Source organism: Gouania willdenowi, chromosome 12 (genome assembly GCF_900634775.1).
Source record: "Gouania willdenowi chromosome 12, fGouWil2.1, whole genome shotgun sequence".
NCBI classification, from domain to species: Eukaryota; Metazoa; Chordata; class Actinopteri; order Blenniiformes; family Gobiesocidae; genus Gouania; species Gouania willdenowi.
This window is the reverse complement of record NC_041055.1, coordinates 3,437,173-3,451,449: the sequence shown is the minus strand read 5'-3', so window position 1 is coordinate 3,451,449 and position 14,277 is coordinate 3,437,173. Positions and strand designations below refer to the sequence as shown.

The window sequence follows — 14,277 nt, the reverse complement described above, 5'->3', positions numbered from 1 at the left end:
GAAATGGCGCCTCTGGTGGTCACAGATATTTAGCAGATTGAACATATTCTCACCCAGGAGTAACGGACATAACGGGAACATAACAGAGACAGACAGCACAGGGACAGACGGTCTGTTTACCGTTCGGACAGAACCCCCGTTAACTGGTGAGTGCGTTACTTTGAGTCTGCAGCGGTTTGTTTATTTAGTTAGAGTGTACATTGTAACACACACTGTAACACGCGTTGTACTCAGAGACACAGATTGTAACACACACAAACACACTGTGTAAAACAGAGACATACACACTGTAACACACACACAAACACACTGTGTAAAACAGAGACACACACACTGTAACACACACACAAACACACTGTGTAAAACAGAGACACACACACTGTAACACACACTGTGTAAAACAGAGACACACACACTGTAACACACACACAAACACACTGTGTAAAACAGAGACACACACACTGGAACACACACTGTTTAAAACAGAGACACACACACTGTAACACACACAAACACACTGTGTAAAACAGAGACACACACACTGTAACACACACACAAACACACTGTGTAAAACAGACACACACATTGTAACACAATGCTGTAACACACTAACACACACAGTGTGAAAGAGACACACACTGTAACACATGCACACACATAAATGCACTGTGTAAAACAGAGACACACACACTGTAACACACGTGCACAGTCAGACAGACAAACACACATTTACATAGAAATACATGAAAGTAAATTTAAAGTGTGTGTTTCTGAGTGGAGTTTGCATGTTCTCTCAAAGTCTTTGTGTTTGCGGGGCGTGAAGCTGTAACACACTGTAACAACGTGGTAACACAAGGAAAACTTAAGATCTGTGTCTTAATGTCTATATTTTACATGATCTCTGGGTTCAGGCACTGTTTCTTCTTCAGCTGTGTGTGTGTGTGTGTGTGTGTGTGTTACTGCAGTTATTGTGCTGACCTGCTGGAGGCACAATGAGCTGAGCTAACTAAGCTAACCGAGCTAACGGTGATGGAGGAGGTGTGGCCTGCACTCATGCAGCTGTTCCAGCTGTGGATGTTCGTGGTCTTGTTCCTCATCATGATGCCCGCCATGTTCGGCCTGTCGCTAGGTGTCACCGGCGTCTACATCCAGGTCCTGGTTCGAATCCTGGAGGTACGTCACAACTGCAGGTCAAAGGTTAAGGCACAGCTAGCAAAGGTCAAAGGTCAACATAAGCTGTGTGTGTGTTGGCAGTGGGCGACCATTAGAATCCAAAGAGGGCTACAGAACGAGCCGCGCGTGACCGTCCCACTGACCACAGGTCAGACACACACAATACACACATTTAGTACACAAAACACACAACCATGATGTTCAGTGTGAGAAGCACATGATCTGGTCTCACGGTGATGATGCAATAGCTGATTACAGAACACACATTTTAACCCACTTTTATTTACGCAACAGTGAGTGCGACAAAGTCATGTGGCAACACTTAAGTGTACACGCACGCACGCACGCACACACACGTGGTGTCATATGATGGTGAAACAAATCCTTTATACAGAAGGTCACGCACACACACACACACACACACACACATTTTAATCCCAGTCTGCTCTACTTCCAGATTTGTACTTTACATTGAAAGTCAAACACAATGACAAAACAAAAAAATCAATTATATATTCATATATTGCGATATTTTACCGCGGGATTATTGTATCGATCCAATAAATGTCAAAATCTTTTCTTTTTTTCAATTATGTTTTTTTTTTTAATGAAAAGCCATTTAATTGTGCTAACATATGCATAGCACGTAAACGCCCAGTCACTATGTGTCAGTGAATCACATCAGACCTTGTTAAACTAAGTCACTCCTCAATGCATTTTAGCTGAAGATGATTGCACTTTATTTTCATTAAACATACTGGACACGTTTATTACGGAAGAGCATTAGGGCCACAGTATTAGGGCCACAGAAGAAGAAAAACATTTGCAGGCTAAGAAAAAAAAAGCATCATGCACTTCACAAAAAAAGTCAAAAATCAAAGTCAAGATTTTTGTTTTTTTTTAGGTAAAAAAAAAAGAAAAAAGTCGAAAACCAATGTGGACATTTTTTAGGGCCACTGAAGAAAAAAAGATTCATGCACTTCAGAGAACAAAGTCGAAAATCAATGTCAACTTTATTTTGTCATTATGCTGACTGTACAAAATGATTGGCAGGCAGTTTGAGGAACTTAAACTTTACTTCAAAGTGCAAAAAGTGCAACTCTGTTTACCTGCTTCCTTGTGAGTATGATGGTCAGTATCGTACTAACCTGTCACCGGGGCTAAATTCCCTGATGGGGAGATGACGTCATTATTTATCCTGTGCTTTTTTTCTATATTATATAGAACATGTCATTTGTTTGGATTACCTTTCCAGCAACTAACAGTGTTTTAGTCTGATTCAGTTTGTCGTGTTAATTATATTTTTGCAAATACAATTTAAAATGGTGACTTGTACCTGCAAGCAGACTGTATAAAAATGGAGAACATTTAGGATGTCCAATTGTGTCCTGGTTTACAAAATCCTTAATGGATAGTATAATGGTAAGTATAGTTTAACCAGTTCCTCAAAGAAGCATATTGTACAGTCAGCATAATGAAAAAAAAGTTGACATCAATTTTTGACTTTTTTCTTAAAGTGCATTCATTTTTTTTTTGCTCGGACGTTTTTTTTTTTTTTTTTCTTCAGTGGCCCAAAAAATCTCGACATTGATTTTCATCTATTTTTTATTTTTTCACCTCCGAAAAAAAAAGTCTCAACTTTAATTTTCAACTTTTTTTTTAAGTGCATGAGGTTTTTTTTTTTTTTTTCTTCGGTGGCCCTAATAGTCTTCTGTACTTTTATAGATATATGTGGTTACTTTTTTTTTTAAAGAATTTAACAGAATCAGAATCTGTTGTAGAAGCAAAAGTTAAACTTTTTTGAAAAATGTAATTGGACAGTTTGATAAACATACCACTTTGATATTGGTGCTTGAATTACAGTTAGTTACTATTTACGGTTTCTTGCAACAAAAAAAAAAGAATTAAATTGTATTTCATACCATTTGTGAAATGTTTAATCATTGATATCACGATGTACAGTGTATTGTGTTGTTTAGTATCTGGATATATTGTATCGTGACATGCTAATCATGAATCATGTCGTATCATCAGATTCATGGAAATGCACACCCCTAACACTGACACACACTGACTGTTAGCATGCTAAAGTAGCTAACGGTGCTAACAGTGAGATGTCAGCAGTGTTTGATGTGATGGTTTTCTGAGGCTAAACAAGCCTTGGGTGCTTCACAGTGAGCCTCCAGTGTTCCCAGTCAGTTGGGCTCCATAGCTCCCAGTGTTCCCAGTGTTCTGTGTGTGCTCAGAGATCATAGAACGAGCTGGAGGCTCCATGGAGGAGGAGCTGGAGCAGCGGCGTCGTACTCACTCCCTGTCAGTGGGAGAGTTCTCCCTCAGCGATGTTCTCTACTTCTATAAGAGAGGTGTGGAGACCATCGTGGACGACCAGGTGACCCAGAGGTTCTCCTCTGAGGAACTGGCCTCCTGGAACCTGCTGACCAGAACCAACCAGAACTTCCAGTACATCAGCCTCCGACTCACCATCATATGGGGACTGGGAGTGTTGGTGCGATACGGGATCCTGTTTCCTCTCAGGTCAGCTGGCACAGATAGAACCAGTCAGGAACCAGTGATGATGATGATGATGATGATGATGATGATGATGATGATGATGATGTGTAGGATCACTCTGGCTCTCATTGGTCTCTCCTGGTTAGTGGTTGGAACGTCTCTAGTTGGATCTTTACCTGAGAGCAGGTAGTGCAGCGCCCCCTGCTGACCACACCTGTTACCTGTTAGTGTCTCTGATTAACGTGTGTGTGTGTGTGTGTGTGTGTCTCAGTGTGAAGAACTGGCTCAGTGAGTTGGTCCATCTGACCTGTTACAGAATCTGTGCTCGAGGATTGTCGGCCACCGTCCATTACCACAACAAGTCAGTGTCCCTGAACCAATGACATCATTATTATTACTGTTATTATTGTTATTATTAGTGAGGATGCAGAGGTGTATTCCAGAAATTAACTCTGGGTCAACATACCCCGCGATGGGAAACTCTGGGTATCTGATTCCATTACAACTGGTATGAAGTGGGTCAATCAACCTTGAGTACGTAAACCTTGGGTTACTTACGTGCATGAGCGTGACAAAAAGCCATTATCAATGGAGCAAAGATAACACGAACTACCATGGCAACCAGCAGGAAGAGAGTGATTTATTCATTCCGATGGGTGAAATAAGCAGGTGTTTGTGGAATAAGAGCCTGTTCTAAAGGTGTTCACACAGAACACCCCTTCAGCGACTATAGTCGCTTCAATCTACTGTGATTGGTCTCTTGAACATTGTCGCGCTTTTTGGTCGCTTCATCGCTCCGGTGACGACCGGGGAATAATATGAATAGTGTGCGGAGCCGTGGGCAGCGATGAGAGTGCTGATCCGTACTTCTACTTTTACACAATGTTATTGAGAAAATTATCATTTGTAAAAAAAACAGGAAGCAGCACAACATCAGTAATGATGTGAGCCACGTCTGTGGTGTGTGATGTTACTAATGTGTGTCAGAGAAGAGTGTCAAGGTAAAGAAGCAAAGTGGTGTTCAGGTTGAAACCCAGGGTTTCTTAGACAAAACCTGCCAGTGAGCAGGTTCAGTTCATGAAGAATGTTACCATGGCGACATTATCTGAGAAGAACATACCTCACTTTCAGGAATGGGATACTCAAGAGTTTCCCCCATTTAACCCTGAACATACTCAGAGTAACCCGCTATCTGGAGCACCCCTCTGGAGGCATTCTCACTATTGTTATCCTTTCTCTTTATTATAACAGTATGTTGTTCTTTCATCTGTGTTAACTCCTCCTACTCTGTTTGTTCGATTTTGACAAATAAGCTATCAAAACCTTCAGAAAATTCCCAAGATTTTAGGCTATTGTACATGCAATTTTTGTTCCCATCCACTTCTATTGGAAATTTCAGCTTTTTCAACTTTTTACGCTTTCATCCCCAGCCTTTCATCAACTGATTTCAACCATTTAAACTTTAACATGTTCAGCTCTCTGTTTTTAATGAATTACTTTTTATTTATTTTATTTAGATAGTTTCAGATCCCTCAACCTTTTTCAACAATTTTAATTATATCTTCTACATTATTTCACAGAGGGTTCATTGGCTAGGCTAACACTAGGTTAGCGCTAATACTAAGCAAATGCCAATCCAGTGCTCGGTTAATGCTATTGCAAGGCTAAAGCTAGCTAATGCTAGGATAATGCTAATGCTAGGTCATTGTTAATGCTAATGTTAGGCTAAAGCAGTTGTTCCCAAACTGGGGTACGTGTGCCCCTAGTGGTACTTGAACACCTCTCAGGAGGTACACAGAAACATTTGTCAGTTTATTTTTTAACATTATAGATTTTTCTTTTTTTACACAAAGACTTTTTTCTCATCCATCAATAATAATTTGTGGCACAACTCTTGCCACCAAGAAGGCCAAATTCTAAAATGAGCAAAACATCAGAAATAAGTGAATAAAAAGGCCTAAAGTCAAGGTTAGTGTTAGACACAGGAAAGAGTTAATAAAAAAAAAAACCACAAAGAAATAATGTATAACATGAGCTAAGGGGTACATGCGGTAATAAAGGGAAACACTGGGCTAATATTAATGCTAGGTTATTGCTATTGCTCGGTTGATGCTAGGCTAATGCTAAGCTAATGCTAGGCTAATGCTAATGCAGTGTTCGACGACACGGGCACGCACCTGCATCCTTACTTGCATTTTCTTCAGGAAATGCAAATATTCTCGTATGTATGATTATTGTAGTTATTATTGTTGTTATTGTTATTTTCATTATGACCACAGAGGTACCTCTGTGTGTGCAACTGGTAAAATATGTGACGTGTCATTAAATGTGTTTATATTGAAGGTGATCTTCTTCTGTGGTGGATGAACAGGTTGAGGGACACAGTGGTAGCTCTGTATCTGTGCGTAACTCCAGCAGACAGTAATAAACGCTGATGATCAGATGGATCAGAGCGTCCTTTAACGTGTGCTGTTGCTGCTGCAGGGAGAACCGACCTCAGAAAGGAGGGATCTGTGTAGCCAATCACACCACGCCCATCGACGTAGTGATCCTGGCCAATGACGGCTGCTATGCCATGGTGAGTGCCGCCCACAGGCCCCGCCTCCAGCAGTGATCAACAGCGACCGTTCATTTGTTGTTTAAGAACTCACTCAGTAATGAAACCCCGCCCACAGGTGGGTCAGATCCACGGAGGCCTGCTGGGGATCATCCAGAGGTCAATGGTTCGGTCCTGTCCTCACGTTTGGTTTGAGAGGTCAGAGATGAAGGACCGCCACGCCGTGACCAGCAGGTGAGATCTGAATGATCCAGGAAATAGACCCACCCACTCACTCAGAACCAGACATTAGACCCACCCAGTGTCTGTCTCTGCAGACTCAGAGATCACGTTGCAGAGAGGACCAAGCTCCCCATCTTGATCTTTCCTGAAGGTCTGTGACGATGATGCTGATGATGCTAATGATGCTAATGATGATAATGATAAAGGTGGTGGTGATAATGATGGTGGTGATGATGATGATGGTTGTAGGAACTTGTGTCAACAACACGTCTGTAATGATGTTCAAGAAAGGAAGCTTCGAGATCGGAGGAACAATCCACCCTGTAGCAATTAAGGTACACACACACACACACACACAGCGAATATTGTGTATTTATACATGTATGTATGCTCCGCCCCCTCAGTATGACCCTCGGTTTGGCGACGCCTTCTGGAACAGCAGTAAATATAACATGGTCAGTTATGTGTTACGTATGATGACCAGCTGGGCTGTCGTTGTCAACGTGTGGTACCTTCCTGCCATGAGCAGACAGGTGTGTGTGTGTGTCTGTGTGTGTGTGTCTATGTGTGTACTGCAGGTCCTCACTGTGTGTGTGTGTTTGTTTCAGGAAGGAGAGGACGCCACTCACTTCGCTAACAGAGTGAAGTCAGCCATCGCTGCTCAGGGAGGATTACTGGATCTGGCCTGGTGAGTCTGAACCACAGCTCCCAGTTAGTGTAGATCCACCAGGATCCCAGATCAGGATGTTTATGAAGTCGACCGTAGGAGGGCTGTGATTGGGTGGAGAAGTGCTGTCTCATGTCCTGATTGGACGGACATGTAAACGATCAGGATTATAATCAAACAGTCTCATAAACCATGACATTTGTCTCCACGGTTTAAACTTTTCAACCAATCAAAGCTTTCAGGAACTTTCAATGCAAATTTGCAGTTGCCCTCATTTGGAAACATGATTTGTGCTCTGGTTGAATGATGAAGTCCAGTCAAAGCATGATGATTTTGTAAAAAAGGATTTATTATAAACTAAATGAAAAAGAGTAAAAAAAAAGGTCTTCCATCCTGTAGGACGGGCAAGCAGCCAGCAACTAACTGGAAAGTTCCACAGCTTAAACCTTTTACAGATAGAGAAAAGTTCCACCCTGATGAGAGGAAAGGAGGGGGTCAGATGCCCCAACAGTGGAGACGTTGGAGCAATGATATCTGTCTTGATAATGTGTGCGCGCGATGTGAGTGAGTGTATGTGTGTGTGCGTGTGTATCTGCATGTGAGTCTGTTTATCAGAGCTTTGGTATGAGACCTTCAGCAGAGACTGTTTGTCGCTGGCACTGTGAATACAGCACAATCTATTTGTACTGTGGTACACATGACTCGGCAATGGAGCAACGTCTCTGTTCAAAAGTACAACGATATAATGCAGTCATCGTGTATAAACACATGACAAATTGTACACATGAACACACATTTGATGATATGATAATTAATATAATAATTGCCATAACAGAACAAATGAGAAAGTTACATTTTATATGATTAACAAACCAAGTGTGTGTAATACTTAAAGGCGGGCATACACTGGGCGACTTTTTCAATCGTTGTACTCAACTCCAGCTCAAATTGTGCGACTCAATTGCAGAGTCCGAATGTACGCAGCTCACAATTCATTTTCTCACACTGTACCGACCGACACTCTGACACGATCTGACTGCTCACACCGTATGTCCGTACACGACACGTCGGGTCCTTGTTTCTGGAAATGCAACGCCATTAAAACAGAAGAAGAAAAACTTGGAAGTTGATAGACACTCGTGATGCTAAGCAAAAAGAAACGCACTGCCATGGCTTTCTCTGCCAAAGCGACCACTGCCTTGCTAAAGAAGCTGAGGGTAAAGGTGATGGACTGGCCAAGCATGTCTCCAGACCTAAACCCTATTGAGCATCTGTGGGGCATCCTCAAACAGAGGGTGGAGGAGCTCAAGGTCTCTAACATCCACCAGCTCCTTGATGCCGTCATGGAAGATTGGAAGAGGATTCCAGTGGAAACCTGTGACGCTCTGGTGAACTCCATGTCCAAGAAGGTTAAGGCAGTGCTGGAAAGTAATGTTGGCCACACCAATGTGGTCATTTTTACTTAGGGGTGTTCTCACTTTTGTTGCCAGCGGTTTAGACATTAATGGCTGTGTGTTGACTTATTGTGAGGAGACAGTACATTTACACGATTAACCAAGCTGTACACTGACTAATTTACATTGTATCAAAGTGTAATTTCTTCAGTGTTGTCCCATGAAAAGATATAATTGAATATTTGCAGAAATAGGAGGGGTGTACTCACTTTTGTGAGATACTGTAAGTCGGTCCGTGGCACTGCTTCAACAGTGATACCCTCATGACGAGAGGTGACCAGGATTTCAAACAGGTTTGATGTTCTTACGACCATACAAATGCTGATCCGGAGCTGGTTGTGAGGTGTTAATCGCTTCTCGTGACCTCATGTATACTACACCATGTAGTACGGCTACACCATGCCTCACAATTTAGCCGAGACTTGGCCTGATCCCAAAAAATAGATGCACAAGTGAAAAATCACACCATACCATTTCTAACAATGTCCCACAAAAAAAACTCAGATCGACTAATTACAGGTCAGTAGTTACTGACATAGTCTGTTACTATCCTCTGTTATATATATATATAAAGTGTGTGTGTTTCAGGGATGGAGGTTTGAAGAGAGCGAGGGTGAAAGAGTCGTTCAGACAGGAGCAGCAGAAGCTCTACAGCAGCATCATTGTTGGACTGAAAGATCACAGAAAGACTCAGGAGACCATCACAGAAGACCAAGATCACCACGAACCAACTGAGGCTGAGCCACCAGGGGGCAGCACAGGACTGACTGAGAGCTCTACAGCATCCAATCAGCCTGGATCCTCAAATCCTCACAATGAAGCAAACTCACACAGGGCTTAAGTGTTACTATGTTGTGTATCCTTTGTTTGTATTTTTAAATTGTTTGTTTACATAAAAACAGCTCTTTTTTTTACGCAAACTTACAAAGCATGAAAAAGTTGTCAAGAAGCAAAGAAATGAAAGAGAAGAGAAGAAGAAATAAATCAACTTTTGTTTCTACTTAGCTCATCATTTCTTTGGATAGGTCTTTATCTCCATAGGGTGGCTGGGCTGAGAAGGAGGAGCTCAGAGTAGAGGCAGATGAAGTGGCCTCGGAGGCGTTCAGGGCCCTTCCAAGCACTAGGTGACCCAGAGAAAGACCCAGGACGTGCTGCAGAGACTATGGCTATGAATATATACTGTATACTATATACTATGATTAAGAAGTATACTTCCAAGTTTCCCAAGATGCATTTAGAACCTACAACGACTACAACTGAGGCTAAATATCTCTGTTCTCCACCTTTACTTTGAAAGTTCTGAAAACATTTGAAGTGAGAAAGTGACCAAGTAGAATATCAACATGTGCTCATTCGATCCATAAAATTCACGTAGACAACATTTCATTTCGACATTTCAGAGATTTTCAGGGAAGTCTGGGCTTTCATGCTCAGAATTTTGCTCTTGTGACTTGACCATGGATAAGTAGGAGAAGATGGATAGATGATGGATACTTTATTTTATCCCTCAGTGGGGAAATTCACATATTACAGCAGCCAAAGACACAAAGAGCAAGAAAGAAAGAAAGCTAAATATGAATACAGAAAGGAAAAATTCAGGGAATAATATAGATATTGGTCAAGAAAGTCCAAAAAAAAAGCAAGAGGCAAACTACTAACGTTACAGCGTGAACATCCATAGTTCACACTTGCTTAACAGGACAATGTGGCACAAAAAGAAAACTGTAAAAATGAAAAAAACACTAAAAACGCATGAAAATACGAAGCTGCTGCAACTGGCTGCCACTTTGGTGATCGCCATTACTGAAATTTATAAAATATAGTTTCACTGCTTCTGGTTACAAGAAAATGTAAACTGTCTGTTTAAATGTATTAGCAGGGCGGAACATTTGTGATCAAATTCTAGATTATAAAAGAGTATTATACAGATATATATATTATAATATAAAAGAGAGCAAGCAGAAGGATCATAATATATACATATATATGTATATGTAGATTATATACAGACTATAAACACTGACATACACTTAATTATCCATATATTGTATTTATTTAATATTGTTAGAATTATTATGACATATTTGGAGTTTTTTTCTTTCCCACTATGTGTGTGTGTGTGTGTGTGTGTGTGTGTCGTGTCCTTCAGAATTGGTCGTGGTTAGTGTGACGGCGGTGTAATGGAGAAAGCGGTCGGTGTGAAATCTGCTGTTTGTCTGAGCTGAGTGTCAATTATTGATAGATGTGATGCTGTAAGCTTAGTGTGTGTGTGTGTGTGTGTGTGTGTGTGTGTCTGTGTGTCTCAGTAAATATGAATGCATCTTTAAATTGAATCCACCGAGTAGTCTGGACATCATTTTTAAATCCTGTTTGTAATGCAGTCAGAATCATGTGATCACAAACTAACCATAACACAGCATCTGCAGGTGACCTGGTAAACACCTGGCTAACACCTGGGTTAACACCTGGCTAACACCTGGGTTAACACCTGGCTAACACCTGGGTTAACAACTGGCTAACACCTGGGTAAACACCTGGCTAACACTTGGCTAACACCTGGGTTAACACTTGGTTAACACCTGGCTAACACCTGGGTTAACACCTGGCTAACACTTGGTTAACACCTGGCTAACACCTGGTTAACACTTGGTTAACACCTGGCTAACACCTTGTTAACACCTGACTAACACCTGCTAAACACTTGGGCTAACACCTGGGTTAACACCTGGCTAACACCTGGTTAACACTTGGTTAACACCTGGCTAACACCTGGTTAACACTTGGGCTAACACCTGGTTAACACCTGGCTAACACCTGGTTAACACCCGGTTAACACTTGGTTAACACCTGCTAACACCTGGTTAACACTTGGGCTAACACCTGGGTTAACACCTGGCTAACACCTGGTTAACACTTGGGCTAACACCTGGCTAACACCTGGTTAACACCTAATTAACACCTAGTCTCATTGGTTCCTGCAGCAGTTTCAGGTTCTCCGTCCACCTGTGCTCACAGCCTTTATTTATAGTAATAATGTGTTGGACCTCTTATCCAGTCACACTCCTTTCCCATCATCCTTTGCTGGTGCTGGCGCTGTGAGAGCGAGCGAAGATGAAAAATGTTCCCAGTGAAGGTAGAGGAAGGTGTCAAATTACAGAGTGGTCTGGGGTCTTTTCAGCGTTTATTGTCAGTGTGACAGGATCCAGCACTGACGGCAGCCATGATTGCTTTTGTTTCCACGACTTTTCCAATTTGTCTGTTAGTGGTTACTGAGGAGCAGGAACAGCACAGCCTGTAGGAATCTGCTGAGTCATGGTTTGTACAGGAGGTGGTGATTAACAGATGATCTCAGATTAAGGCTTGTGGATCACCTGCAGGTGATGGTTGATCATTAATAACCACTGATCCATTCAAGCTACAACAGCTGCTGCCCTTTAATCCAGAGTCACACCAGTTTGACTTCAGATCCATATCAATACAATTTAACCATCATCATCATCATCATCATCAGTATTTGGTGAAGAGTCATGTGATCAAATGTCTGTCAGATCTGCAGGATGAAGATGATGAAGATCAGAGTCTTCATCGCTTGTTGCTTTCTGCAGAGTCAGCATGTTTGAACACTTTACCGAGATGGTGACTCAGCGTTTACATGAGGCTGATCATCACAGCTGTGAGGACACCGATAAAGCTTTACTGTGGAAATAAAAGGCCTTTCACAATAAAAGGCCGACAGTGAAAATAAAGAAAATAAAGTATGATCACAACTACAGAAAAATACTCTTAGATTGAAAAAAATCTGAGTCAATGTCATCCAATCAGAGGCTAATATTAAGGTAGGGGCGGGGCATGATGTGCAATGGCCAATCATATAAAACAATGGCATTCTACTGAATAAACTAAAGAATTAAGTTATTTGGCGAGAATACAATCTACTGAAAATGGATTGATACTCTTATTAAAGTATTTGTAAAATTGCAATAAATATCCATATGAAAAATATAAAATTAATTAATTAATAAGAATTAAAAAAATGCCTTTAAACACTTGATTTAAAGCGACAGTCACAGTCAGAGCATCGTCGGTTATATCAACTGTGAACCAAACAAATATCACTAAAAAACAAGACAATCAGTCAATTAGTCCAATCAGAGACTAATATTGAGTTGGGGGCGGGACTTGATGTTAATTTAACCAATCAAATGTCATCTTATATAACTTAAACCATTTCAGGACCCAAACATTACATACAGCAGGTGATGGTGATGATGATGATGATGATGATGGTGATGATGATGATGATGGAACTATTACCATTGATGTGAACAAACTGCTTTGGCTCATTCACTGAGAATGTGAGCAGAAGATTAAAATAAAGAAAACAAGTACTTCAATAATATACAATATAAATATTGACCAAGTTCCCTATTTTCCCTTTCAGAATAAAAGCACTATATGCTTTCCTTTAAAATGTGTCCCGACCCACAGGTTGAGAAAACTAACAAATGAACAAAAGATCTGACGACTAAACAACGTTTAGTCAGAGGAATAAGATTTAATTCATATTATGGATGAATATATTAAATTATTGAAAAATAAATATAATAATCATGATAATAATTATGATTATTATTTACACTAATATAACAAATATGTAATAAATTAAATGAATACAGTTAAATTATTGAGTGCTATTTAAATATTTGATTTAAAGCAGTGACAGCTGCTGCTTCAATTTTAAGTCATGAAATAATCATCACTCATTCATCCACTGTGACTAAAACCATTTCATTAAAAATGAGAAATATCATTTTTTATTAAAAATTAAAACGCGGAGAAATGCTGATAAAGACTAAAAATGAATGAAAAGGAGAAACGGATGAAAGCTGATGATCCTTTGATGAAAAATAAAAAGGCTGTGATGAGTTTGTGATGTGCTGATGGATGAGCTTTTAATGCAGCTCGTGTTGTTTCCACTGAGCACGCGGACTTCATAGCGCGCGCGGTGCTGGCGGCAGATGTCTGCGCGCGCTGGGGCGAGCAGATCTGCTGAAGATTAATTGTGTGCAGATGTTTCCGTGGCTCGTGGCCATCCTCATACATTTATGATCAGTTTTAAAGGCTTCACATCTGGATTCATCTCCTCCGTCAGCTTTCATCCACGCCGCCGTCATTACGCGCCACTCGCCGTCTCGTGCTGACTGAATTATTCAGATGTGTGCAAATGACTTGTTTTCATTTTTCTGTGCCGGAGGTGGAAATTGAAAGTGACCCTCGGTGACCTCCATCTATTACTCACGCTAAATTGCAGCGCGCGCGCGGCGCAGCTCATTGTAGCGCTTTGTTAGGCCCCGCCCCCCCCTCGCCGGGTGTTACGACCCCACACTCCGCCCCTTTATAAAAGGCATTTAAATATTCACGGCGGGACAAAAGCAATCATGTCGGAGCGCAAAGGCGGGAAAAGGAAGGCAAAGGCCGCCGCCGCACGAGGCCATTCATTAGCAGCAGTTAACCTCACACACTGGTCTTTGTAGGACACACACACACACACACACACACACACACACACACACACACGCACACGCACAGGCACACACACGTTCATCACGACAAAAGTAAAGGAAAAAAAAGGACCTCTTGAAAAGTAAAAATAAAGTGAAATTTTTAATCACATATTCTAAAACACATCTCTT

At 41.2% G+C, this 14,277-nt stretch overlaps 1 protein-coding gene across 2 annotated transcripts; it reads left to right on the top strand.

Annotated features, from left to right (window-relative positions):
• Window positions 1–14: 14 nt before the first annotated feature.
• gpat3 (glycerol-3-phosphate acyltransferase 3) lies at window positions 15–9,592 on the top strand. 2 transcript variants are annotated; one of them, XM_028463582.1, is made up of 13 exons: window positions 15–146; window positions 966–1,173; window positions 1,255–1,321; window positions 3,420–3,708; window positions 3,796–3,870; window positions 3,956–4,045; window positions 6,169–6,262; window positions 6,360–6,475; window positions 6,559–6,614; window positions 6,713–6,798; window positions 6,868–6,996; window positions 7,072–7,151; window positions 9,173–9,589. In XM_028463582.1, exons 2-13 carry the CDS (start codon window positions 1,030–1,032, stop codon window positions 9,423–9,425), a joined length of 1,479 nt encoding a protein of 492 aa, XP_028319383.1. In that variant the 5' UTR covers window positions 15–146; window positions 966–1,029; the 3' UTR covers window positions 9,426–9,589. The 2 variants fall into 2 exon arrangements, with proteins under 2 accessions (XP_028319383.1, XP_028319385.1); XM_028463584.1 differs by lacking the exons at window positions 3,796–3,870; window positions 3,956–4,045 and having other exon boundaries at window positions 9,173–9,592.
• The last annotated feature ends 4,685 nt before the right edge of the window (window positions 9,593–14,277 follow it).

Excerpts from the sequence above, each read along its gene's own strand:
- gpat3 (XM_028463582.1), top strand. The coding sequence starts at position 1,030 with ATGGAGGAGGTGTGGCCTGCACTCATGCAGCTGTTCCAGCTGTGGATG. Across the intron at positions 3,709-3,795 it reads GGGATCCTGTTTCCTCTCAG|GATCACTCTGGCTCTCATTG; the intron begins GTCAGCTGGCAC and ends GATGATGTGTAG. Across the intron at positions 6,476-6,558 it reads CGCCACGCCGTGACCAGCAG|ACTCAGAGATCACGTTGCAG; the intron begins GTGAGATCTGAA and ends CTGTCTCTGCAG.